We start from the raw sequence: 26,982 nt of genomic DNA, 5'->3' as shown, positions 1-26,982 counted from the left end.
GGTTTGGGTAAAAAACAACAGCTACCCAGTGGAGAATTTCCAGGTCGTCTCATTTTGTTCTGCCTTTTTAATCTTGGTTGTGCTGCTGATTTCCTAGTGCTAGCAGTGTGGTTAAAATACTATTTCAGGAAGGGTATTATGACAAAACAGGAGAGCTGCTGGCAAACTAAATTCTATTCCCCCCTGCCAGATGACCTTGTGTATTCAGCAGTCAAACTGCAGCCTTCACCCTAGTAAGATGATGCTTGTGCCACTTGGAAGGAGCTTGGGTAGTAGCAAGAGATACAAGAGCCTCTTCCCAGGGGCATTGTTTAGAGTAAAAATGTCGCTTTGTAGTGTTGCAAACAGAAAAGCTTTTCCAGGATGAGGGTACAGTGAGTTGAACGTCAAGAGTCTTGGCTTCCTTAAAACTAGCCATTCAACCTTTCTATGATGTGTGGAGTTGAAAGGTGATCTTTATGGAAAATGGGTGGCAGCAGAATGATTGAATTGCTCGAGCCAGAACAGACATAACTGCAGAAATAACCACTCACACAAATGGTCTACTATTTGAACAAGTAGTGGAATGAGTAATCCACCCACACATGTAGTTATTTCTGTGGGTAGACCAGCTACAGTGGAACATATAGTTAGGATTTGCGCTTGCCCCAGAATACCTTGACACTATGGAAGACACATAGGTAGCCTCCAAAAATAAGATTCTAAAGCTGTCTCGTCAATTTATCTGGAGGAAAGGGCAAACTGCTTCTCTGTTTCATATGCTTCCAGCCCCACAGTTTCTGATGCAAGAAAGGTCTTGCCAGTTCTTATACAAAAAGAGTGAACAGAATTCAACAATTATTTTGATCACTGACTGCTTTTATAATTGTTGATTGCCCCTTTCCATTCAGATTTCATTTTGTGATGACACTGGCTGAAACTGAATTCTGAACTCCCTCTGCACTCTGGATAGAACACCTCTTGCATTTTCTTTTCCTTGTGGCTACATTTTAATGCGTGTTTGTTTGTTTGTTTGTTCATTGCTTTTGATCTGAATCAGTTTGTGTATAGGCCTACTAAACTTTTCAGACTACTCCATGCATCTGATGAAGTCTATGAAAGGTGACGACACAATATAGTTCTTACAGGGGAGAGACTCTAGTGTTGGTTGCTACATAGTGATACGGGCACCCCTTTGTAAATCATTTTGTTCATAAATGAGAGGGCTCAGGGTCAAGTCTAAGCAGAAGAGGTTGAACAGTCCCCATCTGCCAGCACATTTTGATGTTATCCTTCCCCAGCCTGGAAGGTAGGTGAGGTGCTGATGGAGAAGTTGTGTCTCAGACACAAAAGAGAATGAGTGGGTGAGTAAGTAAATGTAGCAGTTGTAAGTGCTACAGATCTCATGTCAGGATAAAGGGTGGAGAGCTCCTGTGGATGCATCTGCAGACTTGAGAGCTCATTTGCACTAACAAATCCTCCTTACAAATGGGAATGTAGTTTATACCACCTTTAGAAGTGCTTTTAGATTGAAATGCCTCCATATCCACACACCCCACACAAAAGTGCCTTGCAACATGTCCTTAGCTCCCTGGGTATCTTCTCAGTGTTACAGTTTCAGACAAAAAGAGCTGTTGGAAGGCTCTGTTAGTATAGTACCACTTGGGGCAGCATTTTTCATAGAAACCTTGGGTTCAGCAAGCATCCCCATGGGATTCTGCAAAATGTTACAGCCTCCCATCTTAGGCATTTTGCTTTGCCCTCTCATGCTGGCCAGACATCTGCGTTTCAATAGTGGGAACTGCCCACAAATAATACAAGGCCTGAGTTTGTCTCATGACATACTGTATATTGCAAAATTCACCAAATTCAAGTCTTGACCCTGAAAGCTTAATGAAGTTTTGGAAATATGTTTGTGAACATTCTTGTCCCATGATGTTGAATAATTCCAAGTAATGATTAGTTATTGCAAACTTTTGCCTTTGAATTTTGTAATAGTTTAAAAATGTTTTTATTTCACTTTCCAGGAGGGGGAGCTTGTTACAGGGCTTGCTCAACAAAAAGGGTTGAAAACCACTGGCTTAGGGTGTGTTATGACCCACACACTGCACAAGTCAGGACTGGGCTTCTGTTAAGTTATAGATTCTTTTTAGGGGAACTGCCTGTACGTCTCTTCCATCCAAATGAGGTGCTACTCATGCTGTATCAAGGGAGAAAAACTGCAAGTGCTTTCATTAGAAAGGACAGAAGCTCTGTTAAATCTTCAGCATCCCATGAGAATTTCCGGAAGTTTGCTTTTAAAAAAATGTTTTTGTAAGGTGATTAGGGTGGCTTCATTTTAATGTTACACAATATTATTTTACTTTATAACCATGAATAACTTAAGTGCCATGGACTCAATTCCTGATAAATGTTCTCTGCCCAAGTAATCTCTAGATTTTCTAATGTGCATAGAAGCACCTCTATAGATGATGTACTTCCAGCGCTGTTCTGCTTATTGGCATTTGTCAAGGGCTTTTCCCCTCTTTTTTTACAACTTGGAAAGTTTTCCACTAATGTGAGTATAGGAGAGGAAGGCAGTTCAGCTATCATCTAAGGAGCATTTTTCAGGCAACTCTGCCAGTCACACAACTGCAGTATAATCACAGTAATATGTGGTCAAATAGCTCAGTTATCAGCATGGTGCTGGTAACACCACGTTTGCAGGTTGGATCCCCATATGGGACAACTGTATATTCCTGCATTGCAGGGGGTTGGACTGGATGATCCTCAGGGTACCTTCCAATTCCATGCTTCTATGAATTCTACGACTTTTGGATCAGTTTGGACAGGCAAAGAACAAAAACAACCCTCAACTTATCAGGATGTTCTTGCCCAGGAGTTAAAGGACCATCCTTTCAGGTGTTCCTCCTTTTGAGAGACAGGAAATCCTCTTCATATCTTGAGGTTCTGCATTTCAAGAGCTGGGCTGAGGAATATGGCAAAGCCAGAGGAGCAAAGCCAGGTCTCTGGAGAGCTCCCAGTGTGTGGTGATATACGGTAGTTGCCTCTGTATGCTTCCATATACATCTGGCCAGCATCCCTAAGTAGGGTGCCTAAGTATAGCTCCCACTAACCTCATTTTCCCCAGCTCCTCCTCTGAATTGCAAAGCAGGGCAGTTTTCTTTGTTTTTGTTTTGTCTAGGAGTTCCTCTTTCTTTAGATGATGGGTCCCCTGCCTCTTACTCCTGCCCTGATCCTGCAAACGTCTTCCCCTCATCTACCTCTAGCTGCATATTGTATGGAGCAGATGGGCTACACTCCTTCCCTCCAAGGGTTAATGTTTTAAGAACTTGTCCAGCAATTCCCTGCCTTGAGAAACACAAAGTGCAATAACACAGCACCCCTGGATTCAGGTTTTGTGGGTGGGTCGGGGGGGGGGGAGGGATGAGGATTAATTCCTGCACTTGATGTTAAAGCTTGCCCAAGAGGTTTGCCTTGGGGGGAGCATCGCTAGGGCCGACTGGTTGTGTTAAATGGTTGCTAAGGCCTTGGCATTACGGCCCGATGGAGTGTTCCACAGTCACGGTCACGGAGGGAATTACACAGCCACAAAGAAATTGTTATTCTCCGTAATCTGCTTTTTGGAGAGTGACTGGGGGAGATGGGCCGGCCCCAGCAGGCTGCCGGTGCTGTGATCATGGAAGCGTGTTGGCTCTGGCGAGCAGGGCAGGGCTCACCTTCTGATCTGGGGGACACCAGTGCTGCTGGTGCTAATCTGCTTTCTCAGCAATTTTGCTCCTCTGACACAACGGTGTTTACTTGTTTGAACATCTCCCGGGACTCTATTTCGCCTATTGTGTGGTCTTTATCCCCCCCCACCCCCGATGGGGCTTTAGCCCAGATTACAGATGGAATTAAGGCCTCTGGCTCGGGTGCCCCAGAAAGACTGATACGGGATCAAGGAGCAGAAAGTAACAAAATAACTGGGAGGAGGGGGAGGCACTAGTTGCTTCAGGGAGTGGGGCTGCATTGTCCCATGGAGCGAGAGCCAGTGCGGCAGCCTGAAAAGCAGGCGCTCGGTGCTTTGTGACCAGTTCTGATTAGACCGTTAGGGAGGAGGAGAAGGGCTGGGAACATGTGGGTCTTTAGTGGCTGAATGGGCTTCATTGGACACTGTTGTCTGAGTGGTAGTGAGAACTGTGGCAGCCCGGCTTTCTCTTGCAAGGGCGGTGGATTAGGAGCATGTATTAATTAATCAGAGAGCCCTGTGCTAGACAGACCTTGTAGCTGTAATGAAGGAAGGGAACTACTCAGCTGTCTTATTCAGCCTCTTATTCCTTGCAATCCTTTTGCCTTTCATGCCCATTTGGTCCTTAACTGTCTCCTGATATAAAGTTGCATTCTTATTCCTTTATGAAAATGCCTCCTGAATAAGGTGGGGCATTGCAGAAGCAGCTCCTCTCCTTCCAATTTAGACATGGGGAAGTGGCTGCAGAAAGTTCTGCAACCCGAGCCATGTCTGTGAGACTGGGTCCCTGTGAAAGCAGCCTCAGATGGCTTTTCATCTAAAGTGAGGCTGCTCAATAGACTGATTCAGATGATGGGAATGAACACAGCCTGCCTTTCAGTGTTGGTTGTGTGATGTGGGGACACTTAAAAACAACGACGATATGGTCCATCCCCAGTCCTCCCCAATTTTAGCCATATCATGCTTCCCCACCTCCCCCCGAAGGCTGCCATGAGAGATAAGCTGTCATGAAAGATAGGGGAGTGCTGTATCCTGTGTAATTTGAGCACTAGAAAAAGTCTAGATAGTTCCCTTGGGCATTGTTGTCTTGCAGTGCTAAGAGTTCACAACAGAGCAGGTTGAAATGCTTTCATGATAATGATGGAAGTGCAGTGAATGCTGTCATCTCTAACACTAACATTACATGCAAGAGGCTGGCTGGAAGAAGGGAACCAATCTAGGTGAACTGAAAGAAAGGGTTTACTGAAAACAAAAAGCATATCTGGAGTACAGATGCAGTACAACCCATCTAGGTGAGAACAAAATAAAAAAGGAAATGAGTCTTGGAGAAATGGAGTTGCTTTTCAGTATTGCAGAGATGCTGCCTAAAAATGCAATGAGCCAGAAAATGTTTCCCATGAGAAGAATCCTTCACTCATTCAGAGTTGGACAGATCAGAAACCAAGGGCAGCTTTACTCATCACATGGCAGCGAATACCGTTTTTGCCATGTATGTGCAACGAAGGGAGTCAAGGCTTCCTAGCAATTTTCAGGGTACATATGCTTCCAAACACTGGACTTTTTTTTTTGCCATGTTCATGCTTTACATTCTCAGGTATACAAGTAACCATTTTACATGAATGCTTGGGGGGGGGGGGAGTAACAGGCAAAAGCTTCCTAAACAATTGAGCTGTAGAATGCAGCTCACTGCTATGGTCCACAGTCTTCATGAAAACCTGCTTTCCGTTCTGAACTCTTGCGTTTACAATTGATCAGTGATCTTCCAGCTATAATGTGGGATTGCACTGATTGAGGGTCTCCTTCCTTGCTGTGCTGGTATTTGTAGACAAGAGAGGATTGCTTAGGGCTATTAGCACAAAGACAAAATACATAGAACCCTTGGAGAAGCACAATTGTTTCCAGCACATGCTGTTTTCCACTATATCAAGTAAGTGTTCCTTCAGTCTACCAGGGAGGTCTTTTGCGTGAGTCTTTGTTTGTCAAGGATAGTAGTGCTCTCAACAAAGATTTATTTTCTGACACAGTTGTACGTCTTGCTGTTCACAAAGTGGTTGCCCTCTCTTGCCAAGTAATCCCCAAATTGTTATGGCTAGATATAGAAGCAGAGTGCTAAGAAAATAATATAAGTACACCAGAGGGAGAATTATACTACAGCCAAGCACATATACCCCTTCATATTTACAGAGATCTTTTAATGACCACTAATGTGGTGTCTATGGATTCCACAACTAGTATATTATCTAAATAAATCTGCATCTTTGCTAATATAAGGGCTGCTTATCAGTACTCTTTGCTTTACAGAAAAACATGTTAGTTCTGCTTAGTGTGAGAGGTAGATTTGAGTAACGGCTTTTATACTTTCAAAGGGAAAATGGCTATTATTTATTTGTCCTGGTATGCAACCTGTGCTCTTTTTCTTTTTAAAAAACTGGATACAAACTAACCTGCACTTGAATGATCTTTCAACACTTTGGTTTCATTAATCTTTCCTGACAGAAGAACTGCATCAAAACAGAAGCCTAACATATGTAATAAAAAGATGTTCAGTACCATAATCGGTTCTCTTTTCAGTGGGCAACTAGTCACCTGCCTTGGGACAGACTTCCATCGAGGAGCTGGAGTCCTGGATGTTTTCTATGAAACACCTTCCACCTTGCTGTCTTGTGGGTATGATACCTATATCCGATACTGGGATTTACGGACGAGCACAAGGTCAGTCTTGTAGCCTATTTATCAAAGCTGGTTGGGAATATTCTGGTTGCTCATTTCCTGGGTGCCTTGCTCTGACATGCCAGGCTATCCATAAAGACTGGTGATCCAGTATGTGGAAAAGAATGCTCTAAAGGTCTTTTGTGACGTTTTTCTCCCCAAAAGGGAATGCGTCAAGCAATGGGAAGAGCCTCACGACAGTGCCCTGTACTGCATTAGGAGCAATGGGAATCACATGATTGCAAGTGGATCTTCTTATTATGGCGTGGTCCGTCTTTGGGATAAGCGACAAACCAGGTGCTTACAGGTAAGGAATCACCATTATGTTCCCAAAAGTTGATAAAAGGGGAACTATATCAAGTTTCCCGCACAGGGACTAAGGGTGTGGAGATGTGTGTCACTTCTGCTCATTCCTGATTGCTTTACGTAAACAGTAATAGATGGGAGTTCAAATACCTACTCAGCCATGAAGCTAGTAACTTGTTCATTGCTGCTTAGTTGGCATCCGTCTGTCTTGAAACACCGTGGAGTGTGCCTTCGGGGGTGAAGTCCAACCACTGCATTAGCAGCACCAAAGTGCCTTCCCTGGGGCACAAGCCTGCTACACACTAATTTTTGGCTGGGGGACGGGAATTGTAGTTTGTCACCTTGAGATCCAGAAGGGTGGGATACAAAAGTTCTTACAGGACCAAAACAAGCCTGCCAGCTGCTCCATATTGTCATGGTACTAGGACAAGGAATTGTGTTTATGACTTCATGAGACCAGGTACAGGTTTTAAATGCTGACATGCTGTTTTGTGCTGGTTTTTAGGCAGGAAACCGAACTGATTCATTTTTAATGTTTTAATAATTTTAAAGTTTTCATTGTTTGAACTCTGTGTGAACTGCCCAGGGGACTTTGTTAATTGGGCAATCAAGAAGTGTTCTAAATAAATGAATGCAAATTAACTGGGAGAGCAAGGAATTGCCTATGGGGATCTGATACAGCAGCTTTGGGTTCAGTTGAACTCCAAAGATGTCAGTAGGAATATATCTGTGTAGCGGCGATTTCTCAAGCTGTTGCTGCTGCCACTTTGAGCTGGTCTCGTTCAGAAAGACAATTGGCAATGCCCTCACTGTTGCCTCACCTCAGTTCTGTTATCTTCTTGCTATGATGCAGATGCAGATTTACAGGGTGCAATGGAATTTTGTGGGTGCTGGATGATTGCCATCTTATCACTGGCTCTTATTCCTGAATAACAGAAATCACCTATCTAGGAGGATCTTTTTTCTTTTTTCTTTACAGAGCTTCTACTTGTCATCACCCACCAGCAGTCCTGTGTACTGCCTGCGCTTCAGCACCACTCATCTCTATGCCACCCTGGCATCTGCCCTGTATGCCCTTGATTTTACTACCTCCTGATGGAGATTGGCTTGGACTGCAGATATAATACCCAGCTCAGGGAGCACAAAAAGGAAATGATTACCTTGACAGAACAAGCAGCCTGAAACTCACACTAAGTGCTATGGGGGAACCCAAGGAAGAAATGTTCACCTGCCTTCTGGTTCCATTAAAGGCTAATGTCTCCTTGCCTCATTTTATTTTGCACATTTTGGGGTATTGTGTTGCATTTTAATTTATTTGAAGGCATTATTCAGCTTGGCAACTTGTGCATTCTCTTTTGCTATCAGCATAGAATCTGTTTGGGCCTCTGAATGCTGCAAGCCAACCATTTCTTCATGTTTTGGATTTAGTTTAGGAGGATGGGACTAGCTGCTTACTTCATTGACTCTCATCACTGCCACATAAATAGACACTGGGCTATAAGACCAAAGCCTTAGATTACTCTGTGCAAATTGTACCAATTTTTAACTGGCTGCATACAAGGATTGCTGCACTAGAAAGGTGTTGTCAGGTCAATGTGCTACATAAATTTTACAATGGGAAGAAAGAATGTGAGTTCAAAACCAGTGACTGACTAATAGCTGTATAATTTGAATAGATTCCTAGGATCAAATGCAGTGATTTGCTTACCTAAAATAAAGTTATTTCTACAGCTGTAACTTTTGAAACAATGAACTACATCAGGCACGTCCAACTCCCAAGAGACTGCGATCTACTCCCAGTATAAAATAGCTGGCATGATCTACCCATTGTTATTGGAGTTGTTGAGCTTTTTTTTGGGAGGTTTTTTTTTTGAGGGGGGAGGAAAAAAGACAATCAGGGGAATAAAATCATTTAAAAGATGCATATCACACACAGCGATACAGCTAACATTAATTTCGCTTTCCCGTAACAGTCACTGCTGCTGCGGCGCCAACGAAGGGACCTAGCGCCTGCAGTCCATTAAGGGGACATTACTTGCCTGCGATCGACCACAATCTACTAGGATGTTTTTCTCCAAGAACTTTGTGCAACATCCATTCCTGGTTACTTCTAAGAGTAGGACACAACAGGGAGAAAGTAGCCAAGTACCCTAGCCCCTGTCAGCCACTCCCAACAAACACCTGTGTTTGTGACATGTTCCTTGATCATCCTGTCTCCAGCTTTCCATTAAGATATACAGTCCTAACAAATTCAGTGAGTGACACTAAGAAATCAGCATGCTTAGGAGAGAACCCAAAGGTTAAAAGATCTTCAGGAATACAAACATTTATGGGGCAGCCTCCAGCAGCAACTCATTGAGGACTCAGCATGCCTAGCCAAAGAATGCTGAATGTCCAATGAGGGGGAAATGGCTGGACCACTGAACAGCAGCTCTCCAGACTATAACATTTGTTGCAAGTCCTTGTTGGTTCTATTTGCCATTAGTATAGCAGAGTTCTATGGAAACTAGGAATTGCTGTGCTTTTAAGGTTTGTGAACTTGCAGCCTAAAGATAATCATCTACCTTTTGCCTGTTGTGTGCCTGGCCTGTGTGTTTGTGTGTGTGTTGTTGTTTAATTAAAAAATTCTAGCCTTTATTCACATATAAAATTGGGATCAGGCTAGGAGGGGTATAGTTTTCATAGAAGAATGATAGAATGGACAGATATGGTTACAAGATCAGGTTATTCTTCCACGCATACGGGACTGAGAAACCAGCATAGAAATTTGAACATTTGCTTTTATTAAAATGAAATTGATACCTTCAATAGTGGTACAAACTGGCATAAATGATATACTGAGAGAGGTCAGAGTACTGAGAGCTCAGAATATACACGTTCTAGGGCAAAGGCAGTGGGAAAAAATCCTTTATTCTTTGTTTGAAACAGGTTGGGTGTTCAGTTTGAGGGGCAACTGCAGGCAGCTGACACTGTCAGATATGCTTACTTGGTTCTTGCACTTCCCTCTATATCAACTTTAAATGCTATTGCATGCAGTAGGAGAAGTAATGGTACTCATCTTTTTTCTGGGACCTCTCTCCTGCCATATTCTTGAAGACAAAGACACAAGTTTTAAGAACCTTTAAAGTAATTCATAGTGCTATAGAGGATGCATATACCATATTGGCCTGAATATAAGCCTCACTTTTTTCCCAAGTTCCAACTGTGAAAAGTAAAAGCGTGGTTTATATCCACGACCTTAGGTATGCAGCCAGGAGTGTGAGGCAAACAGCGCCAGGAGCGCAGCATAGCGGTGCCCGCCCCATATGTAGTCCCCCAAGGCTGGGATGGGGGGGGGGGAGAGAGAGAGAGAGAGAGAGAGGAAGGGAATAGGCCGTCAGCAACGCAGCACGGCTCTCCCCCCCACCCAGCCAGGAGCAGTGAGGAATGGAGCAGCTGATATTTGGGTATTTTTTCTTTTTTTCTTTCCCCCCTCCAATTTTAAAGGTGCGGCTTATATTTAGGCCAATATGGGAGCTTTGGCTCCCTGAGAATTGTAATTAGCACACATACAAAGACTCCTAAGAGATTAGTGCTTCTCACCTGTGCTGGACCCCAGCAGGCTGATGGGGAGCTCTAAAAGTCTTGCGAGAAAGCTCTTCTAGGATCTACAAACTCAGGTAACTTAAGTCCTTCCCCAAAAAGTTTGTCTCCAATCATCTCCTTTATTTATTAAATAAAAGTAGTAAAATATATACAGATGAGATTCTGCAACTGCTGGCTACTGTGTCTTGCATTCCCCATCTCCATTATTAGCTGTTTTGATCTTCTTTAGCTCCTTTTGCAGCTCCTCCTCCGCAGCCAGAATCTCTGCTGGCTTCAGGTACTGTGAAAACGAAAAATGAGCCGCGTATATCTCTAGCACAAACAGAGCTGTTACACAGTGTCAAGCTTGCAAGCCCTTGGAAATTCTCACACTTGTGAAGTCTTTGCAGTCACCCCAAAATTCAATAACACTGAGCATAAGAATTTACAGAGGAAATACAGCATAAAACTGTATCTCAAATGCATCTAATTTAATGCATGTTATCTCATATTGGAACTTAACCCTGGTTAGACTACTGGACTGTACAGTCTCCCCTGGCAAACTATGCACTTAACTTTGATGGCTATTTCATATATGCAAGCAGTTTTTAATATCTGCACTAAACATTACAGCCATAAGAAAAAGATGGTTACTCATGGGAGAGGTGTAAATCCTATGGCATTCTAAACTCTGAAGCAGAAACAGAAATAGTAATTAGGATTTTTCCTACTAAGCCTCAAGAGACTTATTAGCTCCTAATTTTGTAATTTCCCATTGTACTTAAGGGCCTATTTTTCTGTTTGTTTCCCCAGTTTTCAGAGAGGTGGTGATGCCAAAAGGAAGGCCAGGAAATGTTCTGAGTTACATTGACAAATTAGTCTTATAGGTACCTACCGTGATTATTAATGTGTTGTTGGCATGAGTGAAGCTCAGAGCAGTACTATCCAAGGGCAGTTGGAATCTGTCTAAGTCAGGAACAGAGAATTTCTTGTAATATCTGAAGATAAGCATGAGAGAGAATGTGAGGGTAAGACCATTTTTTGCTGTTACTTTTGTCATCTTTGGAATGCTAGTTCAATAAGATGTAATCCTATACATAAAACCTAATCTACAAGTTAGAGAAATAGAAATGCATTCATACTTCTATTTTGACCAGAAACAGTTTCAATATTTAACATTGATCACTCAATTTTAAAAGCACACATTTTGATTGATTCTGAAGATGTCCCTGGTTGCTGAGACTATAGTGTTTTTTAATGCAAGTACATATAAATTGCAATGGCAAGCACCATTTTAAGATATCCCACCTGCTATGAGAGAGGAGGGATTCCACAGATGATATCTACTATAACACAGCATCATTCAAAAATGAAGTGTGCTTGTTTTCCCCTTAGGTTTATTTTCTCATGTGCACATTTAGGCTGCAAACTATCTCCCTGATTTGCTGTGCAGGTCTCCCTCTGCCCAGTCCCAAACAGCTCCAGCAGTTCCACTCCTCCCAGTGTGCAGCTTCTAGATCATCCTACCAAAGGTGTGAGCAGGAAGGGGTACAGCTTGCAAGATTCCCATTGGCACTAACTCACAGAAAGCCCCCAGATGGAGTGTTCAAAAACCAAGGTACCACTGTAACACCAACTGACTTAAGATTTCTTAATCATGTGAAAGCTGTGTTTTCCAAATATGGCTGCAGAGTGCTGGGTAAAGTGGGAGAGAACCATAACTGTTTGAAGGGCTGTTTATTTTCAATTACCTTGAATCTGTACTGGTTCGTACACCTTTGTCCTGCCAAGTATCTGGTGGATCTAAACAGTCTGTCTACTACCCAGCTATGACTTAACAAAACTGAGTGAACATTATTCTTATCTCCCCCCCTACCCCACCCTCTGCACTACTACCATTTAGCCCCTTTGTTACTCTTCCCTTGTGAAATTCCCTCCATCGCATGGACATGTTTCTGGTGCCCCAAACTGAATGGGAGAATTTATTCCCTGGTGTCAGGCCCATAAGCAATCCTTCTCCATTAAGCCCGTTCTGCTTAGAGGTTGACTGCTTGAACTACTGCTGCACAAAACATGAACCCTTTATTTTCCAAGCCTTAGCGAAAATGCATACAAAGGACAACTAGCCTTGGATGCTTTGCCTGCTAGCAAGGAATGTTACCGCAGGGCTTGAAGCCTTCTGCGTAAATTTGGGAAAGGTGGCAGACATGGATAATAATAGGGGTGTCAAAGGTTAAACTGCAAAGATTAGTTGAACACAAAGACATGTTAAGGAAGTGTTAACTTCTTACTGATTGAGACAATAAAAAAGCAGGTCCCAGAAAAAGCCCAGTGTTTCAAAGAGCCTAAGGAGCCCGCACTGGGAACACCAACTTTGCCCCCCAGCCTTCCCCAGGACTGAAGTAGTGGGAAAAATAATACCTGGTATGGTCTCCAACTAAAATCTGTGAGAGATCAAAGGAAAACAGATCTGCTGCTTTGCCCCCTTCTAGTGTAATGTTAACTGCTACCTTGCCCTGCAATAATTGAATCTGCTGTGGCTGAAGAGGCTTTGCCTGTTTGTTTGGAAAGTTTGCTTTAATGGATTTGTTTTACAGCAAGAGGGCTAGAGCAAATCCCACTTGAGCAGCCTTTTGCTGTGGCTAGAGGGGCCAACAATGAATGAGTTGGAACGGATGGCAATATTTTCTTTTTTAAGGTCCCTCGGGGCAGCTGTGTGTTCTGGCAGGGCTCCTGTGCTGTCAACAGCTGCATAGTCAATGTTCAATAGGTTTAGTTTTCTCCCTCAGTGCATCTCCCTGCGTGGAGATTTCATCTGTTTAACTTCTGCCTGCCATGCAGCTGTTGGAGGCATAAAGATATCCCTAACTGTAGTCTCTTTGGACTCCTAAGTGCAGGCATGGACTTGTTTACTCAGCCACAAGAATTGACACGGTTTTTAGGAGTTTATATCTAGCCTAAACAAAAGCCTGATTTTTGTAAAAGCACTAAGAGTACAACAATTGTAAAGAAGATCAAACACACAGCATCTCTGCTCCTCTCTAAATAATATACCACTAGCAATAACAGCAGGAAACCTGAATTCAGATTATTTTATTATTATTATTTTATTATTTTATCCCCCCCACACCACTATTCACCATATTAGCAGCCATCTGTAGTCCCAGAAGCTTTTTGAAAAAGGACTTCACTGGCATTCTGAGTAGCAGGGGTGGGGACTGCAGCTGGGCAGGCCTTGCTGGAAAGGGAGTTCCATAAGGGAGGTGCTACAAAAGACAGCAAGCCCTCTCCTGTAAATCTTAAACTACAGAGAGGCTTACAGAGCAGGAAACACTCTGCTCTTTTTTGTTCTTGAACTTTTAAGTTCAAGATGTGGATACCAACCCAACACTTTTGCCTTTCACAATACATGTCTTGCTTGTTGAAGAGGAGATCCTGGGGATTTGATCCTGCACACAGTTAAGAGCAGTTCAGGTATATCTAATGTACCTAGATGTACCTCATCTTTCCCTTCTCGCAGTTCTGAAAACCAAAATTATCTCCCTTCTTCTCCTCTTCTGTACAGGCCTGCTAACCAGTAGCCCACAAGCAAAACATGAATGAAACGGCTCTCTACTGTTGGTATTCAGAGATGCTATGCTTTTGGATATAGAGATACCATTTAACTATCATATCTAGTAGCCAATGATAGGTAAATCCCCTATCAATTTGTCATGTTTCCTTTAAAGCCATCAAAGCCAGTGACCATCGGCCCATTCTGTTTTATGAGTTATATGTGTGAATAAGTCCCCTCTTTTATTGGTTGACCCTGAATACCTGTGTTATGAGATGCACCATGCGTTTCTGCAGAAAGTCGAGGCTAGTCAAGGGCTGCTTAAATCAAGAAGTACTTAAGCATCTCCATACCTATCAAGAGGAGGCCATTGAGCAGCAAGAACTTGATTTTGCACCTGCCAATTGCAGTCAGATAGCAAAGATGCTAAGTGGAAGGCCCACAGGGTCAATGTAGCCTGGCCTTCATTGTGAAGTGTTCGACAAGTCTTAACCATATCCATGGCCCTTTACTGTCACTGATTAATAGTATTCTTTGCCCTCAGAAGAACTTTAACTTAAAAACATAACTGGTCAAAGAGAGCAAAGCAGCTCTTTGCCAACAGCACCACCTCTAGGTAATTTTCAGGGATTGCACAAAAATAGGTTAGAGAACGGAAGGGAAAATCAATGTTTTTTCCCCCCGACTTCTTCATCAAAAATTGGGATTGAGAAATGCATTTGCTTCTGTTTGTAATGCTATTGTCAGGCAGGAAGAGGAGAAGTGATGAAACTTTGCAATAAGTTTCCTCCATATCCTGGGCTTTATCAAAATCTGCAGCCCCCCACTCAGCTTCACCCCACCTCAGGGGAACCTTGTGCTTACTGACTTCTTATTTGTTGTACGGACCACACAGCAGCGCTCATCCTTCTCCACTGAAACATGATAGACATCTTTAGGATAGGGCAAGTTCCGGATCCGCCACTGGAAGCTGTTCTTGGTGTCTTTGCGCATAAAGATAGGCTAGAGAAAAGGCACATTTCAGTTATCCTGGCATCACTCAGATGGAATAGATAGCAGTGGGGAGTTTTTGGCTTTGCACATTCAGGTGCTTGGTCTAGTTATGTGGACCCACATAGCAGTACTGAGGATGGAGTCTCTTTGAGGTCACCCCCCATCCTCGCTTATAGTTCTTCAAATGTATCAGGAATTATATAAGTCTATAAGTCATTTATATAATTTCCAAGCAGTCAGAGGCTTCTTCAGGATACACAAATGAAACTGATGTGACGGAATGGGGAGGAAGAAAGCTGTATTAGATTTAAGCCAGAAGGAAAGGAAACAAACTAACTAACAAAGGTCTCATAGATGAGGAACAATGTGGTCTCTGGTAGAGGTATCATGAGCCTGTTCCACAAGGAACATTGGTTACCCCATGCTGGTGGTGAGATCATGAACCTCCCTTGGTCATTCTATGGAGAGAGCTATTTATCTTAAGGAAGGGCCATAGCATAGTGGCACATGTCTTGCATGCAGAAAGTTTTAGGATCTGGCACCTTTGGTTAAATTATTTTAAACAGTAGCACTTGGAAACATTCCTAATTCAGTAAGTAGCTGCTGCCAGTCAGGTAATATTGATGGACCATTAGTCTGACTTGGTGTGAGACAGCTTTACAAGTTTATACCAGCACTAATGTCATAGGCATATGTTCTCCAGTGAGTCATGAAGTAAAGTCACCTAACAGAGTACTATGTAAGGTTTCTCAACCCAGATACATCCCCAAGGAAACAGAAACCATGCATTACCTCTTTCTCAGTTCCAAAGCGAAGATGAGCTACATTATGTTACTTTGCAATGGAAGCATTACTACTCATCTTAAGAAGCCAAACTGTAGTCTCAGAATTCAAAACAGGTAACCTAAGAAAATGAGACCCGTAGCAATTTCAGAGGTGACTGTGATGTAGAAAGGAACTTGCCTTACTTACATTAGTACAGCTCTCCTTAATGAGCTCACGATCCAGAGGTCCTGATGTGAGCAAGTTTGGCTCTCCTACCTCAACCTGCCAAGCGCCACAAGCACCCAAAGCATTCTTCTCTCTCCATTTCCTCACTGCAAAGAAACAGAAAGGAAGCACTTCTTTCAATTGCTTTTTCAGGGAAACATCCTCAGTAAATTTGCATTTGAGGATGGGATTCTCTTGACACTTCAAGGAGTAACTTCAGATGTTGCATGACTAAGAATTTTGATATAGGAGTAAGACATGATTAACAAGAAACTGCACTAGGCATGGTGTAGGTTTTCTGTAAAAAATTGAAATAAGAAAATTTCCCAATACTGAAAACCAATTGAAGCTGATTTAACAATGGTGGGTTATTTATACTTTAAGTTTTAATTTATCCTCAGTTATGCCCCGCATGCTGAAAGGGGCAGCAAAGCCATGCACAGTTCCCCACCCATGAGATCCACATGGGTATGGGGAACCAAATAACTTGAGGTTGGGGCTATCATGCTCAGAGTTTCAACTCCTATAGGAGTGGCCTTACCCAGCTCAGATGTTCACACTCAATATGCAGATGTTTGGAGATGTGTGATCATGAGGCCTCAGGGGCAAGGTCAAAACAATCAGGCCTTCAGCTTTCATGGAAATATACTCACAGAGTCTTTTCTGGCTCAGACATACATGCTTAATGCATGCTATTGCTGAAATTTTATGGAATAATGCAGTTTTAGAAACAAACAAATGTCCAAGGATAAATGTAGTATTGGGAAAATTTCCTACTTGCATCACTGCTAATATGTACCGTAACATGCAAGCTCATTCTAGAAGAGTATTCTTTCCCGTGGTCCTGTCAAGTATGAATTTGCTTCCTAACTCAAAGTACAGTGGTACGTTGGGTTACAGACGCTTCAGGTTACAGACACTTCAAGTTACAGACTCCGCTAACCCAGAAATAGTACCTCAGGTTAAGAACTTTGCTGCAGGATGAGAACAGAAATTGCGCTGCGGTGGTGCGACGGCAGCGGGAGGCCCCATTAGCTAAAGTGGTACCTCAGGTTAAGAACAGTTTCAGGTTAAGAACGGACCTCCAGAACGAATTAAGTTCTTAACCCGAGGTACCTCTGTACAATTCTATTCTACTTCTCCTATGTTGGAAATAATTACCAAATTGAGTGGGAGGATGAAATTAATGAGTCACAAGTGGCCTAATTCGAAGCTGCACTATAACTAAAGGCATTTTTGACTGGGAACTTCCCTTTGCTATGATCAACATGAAACCCGGACCTGTGTTATGTGCAGCAACTGTCAGATGCAAGCTCCTACTTCTCACCAACCTGTACTATGAATAGGCCAAGCCCCTGTTATGACCAATTTTAAACTCCTAATAAAGAAAGGAAGCGTGCTTACAAAGCAGCTGGTTTGTCTTCAGGTCATATTCCTCTGCCATCTCCTTCCCATTGTCAAACAAGTAATGGATTTTTCGCATACCTAAGGGGAGCAGAGGTGAGTGAATCCACAGAAATGATGTAGAGAAAAGTCCCACCCACTGACACACTCCCTGACCCTGTTTTCAGCTACCCCAAGACTTTGCTGGAGAAGCCAAAAGTCTAGACCACAGCATCTGTGGCATTCACAGGCTGCCACCCTAAATCATACAGCTTGATCTTATGGGACAGCAGACAAGAGATTTCAATGGGACTGACCCAAGCGTAAATGACTAAGGCCCAACCCTTTGCAAATTTACTCTTAGTTAAGTTCAGTTTTAATTGTTATTTTAAGAGATTTATACCCCCACCCGTCGACAAGTTCCCAGGGCACCTCACTGGGGCTGCTTCCCAGGTAAGCACAAGCAGGGGCTGCCGCCTCAGTCGAGCCCTTGGGCTGTACGTACTAAAGCAGCCTTAATGCGAAGGCGACAGCCCAACTCACACTCGCCTGGAAACAAGCCCAAGCTGAACACAGTAGGATTCACTTCTGAGTAAATATGCACTGGATCGCTCCTAGACCCCTTTACCTTGGAAGCAAGTCCCACTGGAACCAATGAGAAGACATGGGACAGTAGAGTGTTGTGACCAAATTTATTGTGGCACAGGCTTTCGTGGACCGCAGTCAGCAGTCCTAAGCCCTGCATTGCATACACCCCACTGACCCCGGGGCTCTACTTTCCCCGCTTCCTCGTACTCGCCCCAGTCCACCCCCGTCCCTCGCCGGTGCTCGTCCGCAGCCCGTCAGGATCCGGGCCTCGCCGCTCCCCGCTCCCTCCGAGCTCCCCGGAGGAAGGTCTGCCCAGGACGCCCCGCTCCCATTTACCGTCCCCGAGCAGGGCGGTCTTCCGCGCCGCGCGCAGCTGCTCCAGCCAACTCGGCCCGGCCATGATGCCGCCGGACGCATTGCCAGGGCAACCGCCCTACACTTCCGGCCTCTCCTGACCGGACACGGAAGAAAACGCCGCGCGGGGGGAAGTTTTGCTGCTTCTCCCCCTCGCCCTCCCCCAGTCCTCTTTCGCGCCCGCAACTCCCCGGGTAAGTGAAATAAAACGCGAAATAGCTCCCCGCCCCCACCGCGCGCGATCTCCTTCCTCCGCCCGAGGGGCGTTTCTAGGCCTCTCCGCGCGTCTCCTTAGCCCCGCCTCCCTCCCTCCTTAGTGGGCCTCATCCTACCCGAGGGGAGATCAGAAGAGAGCGAGCGCACAGGTGCAGGAAGAGTCGGCGCACCTGAATGCCTGCCGGCGCGAAGCCTTGCTGCCACGTGGAGAGGGACCTGGGGCCTGTGGCGGTGTTGGACTCCATCTCCCATCAGCCCCATCTTCCATCCTGCTTGGCCGGGGTGATGGGATTCGTAGTCCAGCAGGCTGTGTTTACCTCTCCCCTGTTCTCCTTTATGCTCTCGCATTGTCTCATCTTGCTCTCCTCACATCTGTCCGGCACTCCACTCTGGAAGTGAGACACCTCCTTCTGGCTTCCTGTCTCTTCTTGCATTCTGCACAAGCTCCACGTCCCTTGTCTCCGCTCTCTGTAGCCCTGTTACAACGAACACCCTGTTAGGTTTCTGCTTGTGACGTTGGCTCCTCCAGCTCTACCACCTTCAGCCATCCTAAAGTCTCCTGCTCCCTCAAAATACTCTACCCTTTCTCCCCTTATGCTTGAAACTGTCTCCCAGAATACCTGTGTGGTGTTTCCTAATTTTTCCAATTCCTCCTCAAATCCTACTTTTTCTGTGAGGCCCTTGGCTCAGCTCCCTACTTCCTATGCCTTGCTGCAACTAAGGCTGTAACTGAGCCTAAGCACATGCAACTCAAACAATTGAGTGGTTGCTTGGGACCTTGCCTGTTATAGTGCCACTGTGGAGAAGTGTGAGGGGAGTCTTGTGGCTGCAGGAACATCACCACTAGAGGGCCCAAGGGGCAGCAGATCCTGGAATGTACCGTATGTTTTGGTTTGTGCTGGGGGCTCCACTGAAGACAGCCTGCCCTGTACCCCCTTAAAAAAAACAACTGCAGCCAAACTGTTCCCCTGAGTTGAATTTTAAATTGAAAGCTCCCCGGGGCAGGGGCCTGCCCTCATACTCTGTAAAGTACCATGCACACTGAGTATGCTATATAAATAAAAGGTGGTGTCTGTGGAGCTAGTGTGTATTCAGGAATTCTTGAGGGAGGTGGCCTTATGTTACTGCTATGAAGCACTAAGTCTGTTGGTCTTTGAATGTACCACATTTTGCAAATTGAGGCGAATAAGACCTATTAATGATTTGGTGGGATATCTACCAGGGCCTTTCACCTGTTGCAGAAAAATAAATGGCCAGCTCTAAACACACAACTGAATTAACATAGGGAGTGCCTTTTGCTAGAAGATTCTCTGTCATTAAGGTAGATCACAAGCTAAGGCATGCCCCCTAGAAACTGAAGTTACCCTATTGGCATGTCAGATTCTTGCACCTCATTAATTTCCACCTCTAGCTAAAGTTGCGTATAAGGTTACGTTTCACCTGTTGGCATGGGACATATGATAGCTTGATTTTCATTTCAGGTTTACAAATACCTTTGTGTTGTTAGTCACTTCAAACTCTTGCAATCTTCCTCAGTAAGACTGCTTACTTCTGCCTGGGAAGGAGGCATCCATGTTCATGGAGCCCCAAGGAATTGTCAAAGCTTTCCCCAAACGAAAGAAGATCAGATATGATTCACAGAAGGCAGTGCCTACAAAGGTACTGAAAGAAGAAACCAAGAATGAGCAAGGTGAGTTTTCTGTTTGCTTCCTCAGCCATGTGAAGCTATGAGACAACCTAGCATGCTCTGCTTGAGATTACTATGGCCTAGCTGTTAGTGCAAGTGGTTTACTTTGGGAGAAATCACTTAAACCTGGAGGGTTCCAATCAAATGGAGGCATTGAGTTTTGAAGTCTTATCTGTGTGATACAAGAGATCTGGTCTTCTCCATACTAGTTATGGCTTCAGGCTGTCAGACTCCCATCACTCAGATAAGACATGAAGCCCACTCTTGCTTTGTTGAGTCTTTTCTCTCTGGCTTTCATTAGCAGCGTGGTTGGAGCCAATCACTGCCTACGTGCTACAAGCAGGAATTGGCCAGGCCAGGGCTGAGATCTTCCGCAAGCAGATCGTCCAGAATGGGGGAATTGTCTGCAGCCAGCTTTCCCCAGATGTGACACATGTTATAGTGGATGAAGGCATGGACTGTGACCGAGCTTTCCGGCTTCTCAAACTAGCCAAGTTACCCCAGGGATTGCAACTGGTGAAGGCATCCTGGCTGAGTTCCTGTATTGCAGCACAGCAGATCTTGAAGACTACTGGCTACAGCCTCTTCATCCCGGAGAAGTAGGTGCCTTTCTTACTTCAGCATGTGGTGGGAGGTTTTATGTGGAAATCCATTTCTTATTTTGGGAATGGACACGGAGGAAAGAGAATTGAATTCCTCATTTCTTTTCAATTTTCTCACACTCTTGTTATGGATAGAATGGCTGCCTTCAGAAGCAGTGATTGCACCTTGCTGTACGTTTGATTCTTGGCAGGTATCTGGATGTGTCAGACACTTCAAAGCAGCAATCAAAACATCTGGATGAAGTGATGGCCCAGCCTCAAATGGAGAGTGCAGTCCTGGCACTGAAGGATGAATCTCAGGCAGATGTTTCCAGCGCTCCCTGTAGTGCAGCAAATTCCTCAGGGCAGCAAGAAGTTAAAGGGGTGAGCCCACTTAGCAGATTCCCATTTTTGTGCTTTTGAGCATTTTTGTAGGCTATGCCAGGGTTTTTATTGGGGAAGAGCTGTAGCTCAGTGACAGAGCATCTGCCTTGCATGCAGAATATCCCAGGTTCAATCCCCAGTGTCTCCAGGTAAGGCAGAGGGAAAGCCCTGCCTGAAATCTTAGAGAACTGCTGTCACTGTGGACATGATTGACACCCCTTTGTTCCAAAGATGAAAAGGTGTCATGCTCCTCTTAGAGTTAGGGAACAATATTGTAATTGGAACGAGGTGTGCGTGTTGACAACAGATTAAGCGGGTGGAGTCTATAGATGATACAACCATTTTTTTCTCTTCTGAAAGGAGTGAATTTGCCTCTATTAAACAAATGCTGGGCTGTCATTGTAGAAGCTGGGCACCGTAACATGTGCTTCCTTTGGTTACTCTGAGCATGTTTTTCTAGCAAGCTTCACTTCAGAACACCTAAAAGCTACAAAAACAGGAAAATGTAGAAGGAGCTTTCGGCAGATTGTTTCTGCATTGGAATGTATGTGTGTTATTCTGCTGCCGTCTTTGTTTGGCAATGCCTTGAGGTTCATTTATGCCAAGTCTCCTCTTCATTCAGAGAATCTGGCAAAAATATACACTGTTGTAAAAGCTCTATATGTCCAGTTGCCTTGAATTTTAATCTTTCTCAACTCTGAAGCAATATTAAAATAAGCTAGTAAAATACTAGTTACAAAATGTTAGCACCCTAAAGTCAGAACATAAAAAGATCATATTGACTACAATGTGCTCTTTATAGCATCTTGACCACGAGGTGTAATGAATCTAAGTTATTGTTCAGCTTCTTAAGTATTGCGGTATATCCTTTCTGTTTTCTACTAGTCAAAGGAATACCTGGTATGTTCATAATGGGATGTTGCCCCCTAGTGCCTGAAGTAGAGAGCAAAAGGAAATTGTGCCACTAAGGTTGCTGTAACTTGGGACATTTTATTCATGCTCACTCGTCACCAGTCCAAAGTAAAGCCACTTTCATAAGTTATATGAATCCATAGCATTATGGTCACTGCAGGGACTGCCAGCTATGCTTTCTTGTAGATGATCATCATAACTGAGGGGAGGAACATGTTATATGCAACTGTTAGTACAGCTTATGCTTTTTCTTTCTCTCTCTCAACCTATCTAACGATTGTGGTGGGTCTCACAGGGACTACCAATCCCCTTTAATGTTTCAGAGTCTCCCTGCCTTTGGTGCATTATGAGACAATGCCTTGTAATTGCTTGCCTAAGTAATGGCTACATTTCACAGCTTCCTCTTCTACCTCTCTCCAAAGACAATCTTGGACAACGAGGGAACTGAAGGGGAAGAGCCTGTTGTCACTCTGGGAGAACTGGAAGCACTGAGGTCAGGCCAAGACCCAAAGACTTTGCCAGGAGATTCTTCTGTGGTGCTTCCCACTAGCAAGTGGGTTTGTGCCCACTCCTCTGCAAGCAAGAAAATTAATCATAACCAGAGCATTACAGAGAAGCTGGAGCAGCTGGCAAAAGCCTACTCTGTCCAAGGGGACAAGTGGAGGGCTCTGGGATACTCAAAAGCCATAAACGCCCTCAAGAGCTACCACAAGCCAATCACCTCTTATCAGGTAACTCAGATAGATCTCTTCTAAAGCAAATCCTTTCTTGTCTTCTCTAAAGCAGCTGCAGCTTAATGTTCTTGGGAGCAGCCATTAAGTCTATGGAGCAACTAGCCTCTCTTCTCCTGCCTCACACTTGCAACTCCTGGCTGCACTGCATCCTGTGTGGCTAGCCAGCAGCTTTGTTGCACTGGACAGTTGTAAGGTCCAAATTGCTTGTGTTTTAACTTCCCTGGGCTTGGCAGCATCATTCCATTTCTACTTGGGCCATTGTATAGAGAGATTTCTTAAGTATGAAATTAGCAAAAGCCTACACTGTGCTTCTGTACGTTTCCGAGCACGATTCAAAGTGCTGGTGTTGACCTTTAAAGCCCTAAACGGCCTCGGCCCAGTTTACCTGAAGGAGCGTCTCCACCCCCATCGTTCTGCCCGGATGCTGAGGTCCAGCGCCGAGGGCCTTCTGGCGGTTCCCTCATTGCAAGAAGCAAAGCTACAGGGAACCAGGCAGAGGGCCTTCTCGGTAGTGGTGCCTGCCCTGTGGAACGCCCTCCCATCAGATGTCAAAGCGATAAACAACTACCTGACATTCAGAAGACATCTTAAGGCAGCCCTTTCAGGGAAGTTTTTAATTGTGTGATATTTTAGTGTATTTTTTGTTTCTGTGAAAGCCGCCCAGAGTGGCTGGGGAAACCCAGCCAGATGGGCGGGGTACAAATAATAAATTATTATTATTATTCTGGTCATTTAAAAGGAATGCAGAGGAAGTCTCTGTCTGCACTGAGAGAAAGACAGAAAAATCTTATAGTTAAAGAGTAAAGGTCAGATTTTATTTGCAAAAAAATCATAGGCTTCTAAATCCCAATTTAGGAAGGTGGATTCTTGGATAGGAGGGTCTGTGTTAGATACCCTCAGGAGTCAAGAACCAATTCCCCCCTGCCCAAGCTGAGTCTAGTCATCTCCAAGCTGGAAACAGGTGATATTTCCAGATTAAATCAGCATTGTAGCCTTTTGTCTGTTTGTGGCTGTTTTTCAGGAAGCCTGCAAAATCCCTGGAATTGGGAAGCAGATGGCAGAAAAGATTGTGGAGATCCTGGAGAGTGGGCACCTTCGAAAGCTGGACCACATCAGTGAGAGTGTGTCAGTGCTGGAAGTATTTTCCAATATCTGGGGAGCAGGAGTCAAGACTGCTCAGATGTGGTACCAGCAGGTAATTTTCTCTCCTCTGCTGTCAACAAGTGCTGCAGTTTTGCTTGTATTATAGTATTTTTACAAGGACCCTCTATGTGAGTTAATTCTTTAGTTTCATTGCTGAAACTGGTATGGAAAAACCTGCTAAAGTGCTAGAGGAGGGAACTTCATACATGTCCCGTGTGTCCTCTGGGCAGGGCTTCCGCACTCTGGATGACATCCGCACTAAGGCTTCCCTCACCAGCCAGCAGGCCATTGGCTTGAAGCACTATGAGGACTTGCTGGAGCGCATGCCACGTGAAGAAGCTGCCCAAATTGAGCAGATGGTGAGTACCCCTGTGAGGACTCTGGGCAGGGCAATGTCGAGGCTTAACAGGTCACATGACACACCTCATCAAATCAGCTCTTGAGGCAGCCACGATTCTGGTAGGTCCCACATAGTTGGACTTCCTGGCAGTTCAAAGGGGAAGGATGATGAGCAAAACCGCTGCCTGTTTTGCCTTTCCTCCCTCCTGGTTGGCAATCTGGCACATACCAGATTCTGCAAACATGTATAACTGGGAAGCTTTGGTCCTCCAAATGTGGTTGGACTCTGGCTCCTATCATCCCTGACCATTGGCTGATGGGATTTGGAGACCCAACAACATCTGGTGGACTCCAGGCTCCACATCCTAGCTCTAAAGAGAGCCTAGAAATCTTACCTGTCTATTTATTTGCTACAAACCAGCAATTCTCACCCCTTTTCCTGTAAGCTCCCAACCTGATAGGCCAGTCTTTCTCTTAAAGGACCCTCAGACTGCATCATGGCAGAACAGTGGTGCAATAACACCTTGAAAATCTTTGTGGTCCCGTCCCCCCCCCCCCCCCCATGGTAGGGAAAGGGAGCTCTATAACTTTCTGAACAGGTCTCTCTTCCTTTTGTGGGTTTGACCAGGATGGTGCTCATAGAAGCCAATAGGCAGTTCATAAAATTGTTTTTGGGTTGCAAGTTGTCGGCTTATAGGCTGAAGTTACGTGATCCTTTATCACTGCTTCTCCTGTACATTGAAATCACCATGGCAGCACTGGGCAGCATGATACTGTCACTCAGTCACAGTGCCTGCCCCTGAAGAATGCATCGTTGCCAGGTAGGGCATCATTCCTCACACAGGATTAAAGCTCTTTTGGAAGCCCCTGCCCTTGGGAGTGGACCTATTGTGGGTTTGATGGAATTACCCATTTCTTGCCCACCTCAGGGAGTAGACAAGAGAATGAGGGGATTAGCTGCTGTCCGTCTGAGACCCAAGGTGCTGTGTGGGGCTGGCTGCTTTCAAGAAAACTTAATTGAGGATGCAGAGGGACAGATCTGCATTCGAAAAGCCATGAAAGCTGTTCCCAAATGTTGCAGGGCAAAGGTTAATGAGCTTATCCCTCACTAATGAAGGATGATCCTGGAGACTGACAAGGAGCACTCAGACCCTCCCCCGCCACCGCCCAGCCCCACAACTGCTTCCTTCCCCTCTACCCATGCCACTCTCTATGTTCTGAACCAGCAATCATGTCTTTGTTTAGTAAGGTGGATTATTGGCACCATGATACACATAATCCTGAATTCTGAAGTCACCTTCAAGCGATGCTTTTAAATAAAGCCATCAGAAGTATGCTGGTGCAGAGAAGCTCTTGGGCGAGGGACTCTTCTTTGGGCACCCACCCACTGGGATGTGATTTCCAGCAGTCTAGGGATTGACTGCTGCTCCAGCAGGACATTTTGCTCTTCACTGCCAAGAGTTTTCCTTCCATGAAATGGGAAATGGCCCAGCCCTGCAGGAGGAGAGTGCCAGAGTCAGCCAGCCTTACGCCAGCCCAAAATACTGATCCCTTATGAATTTTGGATGTCCTGGTGACTTTAGGACTGGTTCTGCTGCGTCACATATTTTGCTAACACCCTTCTCTTCTAAAAGGTCCCAGGTCCCACTCTTTTCCAACCTGCTTCATTACAGCTTTGGACAGAATGCTTTGTTTATGCAGCAGAGTAACATCCCATAATTTTGAAGGGTTATTTTCACCTATAACCCAAACTACAAATGGGTCACAAGTTAGCTAATCTGCATACGTAACAACTCATGTAATTCAGCATCCTGAGAATTTTAGCATTCATTATCACCATTGTGAGAGTTTGAAGTTAAATTTACAGTAAACTCCCAAACCCCAGTTGGGCTCAGTACAATTTTCTGTTGTGAAGGGGCTGGACTCCTTGCCCTCCCTCATGCCCAGCAGAAGCAGAATAAATTTAATGATTTAATGATTCATACAAGCAAAAGAATTCAGCTGTCTTGACAAAAGAATTTGAATTATGGTGTATGCTTTGTTTTGTTTTGTTTTGTTTTACCCACACTGCTGGGGGTAATTGAATCACCACAGTGGATGGGAATGGAAAGATACTTGAAATCAGCAACTACACCTCTGCCCGTTCCTCTACACTGTCTTTCACTGCAGGTCAGAGAAGCAGCCCAGTTGATCAATCCTGGGCTGGTGTGTGTTGCGTGTGGCTCGTTCCGGCGGGAAAAGTCCACCTGTGGGGATGTGGACGTGCTGGTGACTCACCCTGATGGGCACTCGCACCAAGGAGTGTTCAGCAAGCTGCTTGATAGCCTCCGGAAAAGTGGTATGAGGGTATCTGGGGCTGGAATATGGCAGGGCAGGGCAAGGGGTCACACTGTTGAACCTTTTCACCACTCTGAAATCAGCAGAATGGGAATCCAGAATGTGTATCTGGCACTGCCATGTTGAGCTCATCTTGGCACTAAAAGTGCCTATATCTGGGACATCTTCAGAAGGAGCCATCTTCTCCCCCCCCCTCCCCCGTGTAGATAGTTGGGCTCCCTGCATGAGGGACTTTCTAAGAAGGGATGCTTTATCGTGCTTCCATAATATAATAACATGGGTGATTCTGTTTCTTGACATACTTCTTTGTACGAATGTCAGAACCTCTTCTCACCTATTCTTATACCGTAAAGATGAGACCCACAACCTAATGAACATAGCAGGTTTGATTAGCTTCTAGCTTACATTTTGGACTCTTTGCCCTTAGTGCCAACATACAAGGGCAATGGAGCCACTATCTCTAGCCAAATTTTGGTGAAAGGCTTTACTCTTGCCGTTCT

At 44.7% G+C, this 26,982-nt stretch overlaps 3 protein-coding genes across 11 annotated transcripts in view; 2 read left to right on the top strand and 1 right to left on the bottom strand.

Annotated features, from left to right (window-relative positions):
• The window catches only part of FBXW4 (F-box and WD repeat domain containing 4), a 73,368-nt gene extending 65,374 nt beyond the window's left edge, over window positions 1–7,994 (top strand). The window contains exons 7-9 of the mRNA XM_083738034.1: window positions 6,281–6,421; window positions 6,584–6,725; window positions 7,704–7,994. Coding sequence (XP_083594160.1) covers window positions 6,281–6,421; window positions 6,584–6,725; window positions 7,704–7,820 — 400 coding nt within the window. The 3' untranslated portion in view covers window positions 7,821–7,994. The remainder of the gene's footprint in view (window positions 1–6,280; window positions 6,422–6,583; window positions 6,726–7,703) is intronic.
• A 1,492-nt stretch (window positions 7,995–9,486) lies between these two features.
• DPCD (deleted in primary ciliary dyskinesia homolog (mouse)) lies at window positions 9,487–19,101 on the bottom strand. Of its 6 annotated transcripts, none has more exons than XM_083738059.1 (6): window positions 18,536–19,101; window positions 17,229–17,309; window positions 15,807–15,931; window positions 14,710–14,843; window positions 11,184–11,286; window positions 9,487–10,589 (listed from the first exon to the last, which is right to left on the bottom strand). In XM_083738059.1, the coding sequence occupies exons 1-6, from the start codon at window positions 18,711–18,713 to the stop codon at window positions 10,485–10,487; spliced, it is 726 nt and encodes a 241-aa protein (XP_083594185.1). In that variant the 5' UTR covers window positions 18,714–19,101; the 3' UTR covers window positions 9,487–10,484. The 6 variants fall into 6 exon arrangements, with proteins under 6 accessions (XP_083594185.1, XP_083594186.1, XP_083594187.1 ...); XM_083738060.1 differs by having other exon boundaries at window positions 18,482–18,641; XM_083738061.1 differs by lacking the exon at window positions 18,536–19,101 and adding an exon at window positions 18,132–18,268.
• Window positions 18,258–26,982, top strand: part of POLL (DNA polymerase lambda) — a 131,669-nt gene continuing 122,944 nt past the window's right edge. The window contains exons 1-8 of one of the 4 annotated variants that reach the window (XM_083737975.1): window positions 18,258–18,343; window positions 19,902–20,055; window positions 20,354–20,651; window positions 20,846–21,017; window positions 22,352–22,660; window positions 23,685–23,858; window positions 24,037–24,165; window positions 26,315–26,483. In XM_083737975.1, the coding sequence (XP_083594101.1) occupies window positions 19,938–20,055; window positions 20,354–20,651; window positions 20,846–21,017; window positions 22,352–22,660; window positions 23,685–23,858; window positions 24,037–24,165; window positions 26,315–26,483 (1,369 nt within the window). In that variant the 5' untranslated portion in view covers window positions 18,258–18,343; window positions 19,902–19,937. Of the gene's footprint in view, window positions 18,344–19,154; window positions 20,056–20,353; window positions 20,652–20,845; window positions 21,018–22,351; window positions 22,661–23,684; window positions 23,859–24,036; window positions 24,166–26,314; window positions 26,484–26,982 lie in introns of those variants that run through there. The other 3 variants (XM_083737977.1, XM_083737976.1, XM_083737978.1) reach the window with 3 other exon arrangements.

The sequence above is a fragment of the Podarcis gaigeae genome, assembly GCF_964106915.1.
Source record: "Podarcis gaigeae genome assembly, chromosome: 5".
Lineage (NCBI taxonomy): Eukaryota > Metazoa > Chordata > Lepidosauria > Squamata > Lacertidae > Podarcis > Podarcis gaigeae.
Note: the sequence above shows the minus strand (reverse complement) of the source record. Positions and strands in the feature narration are given on the sequence as shown.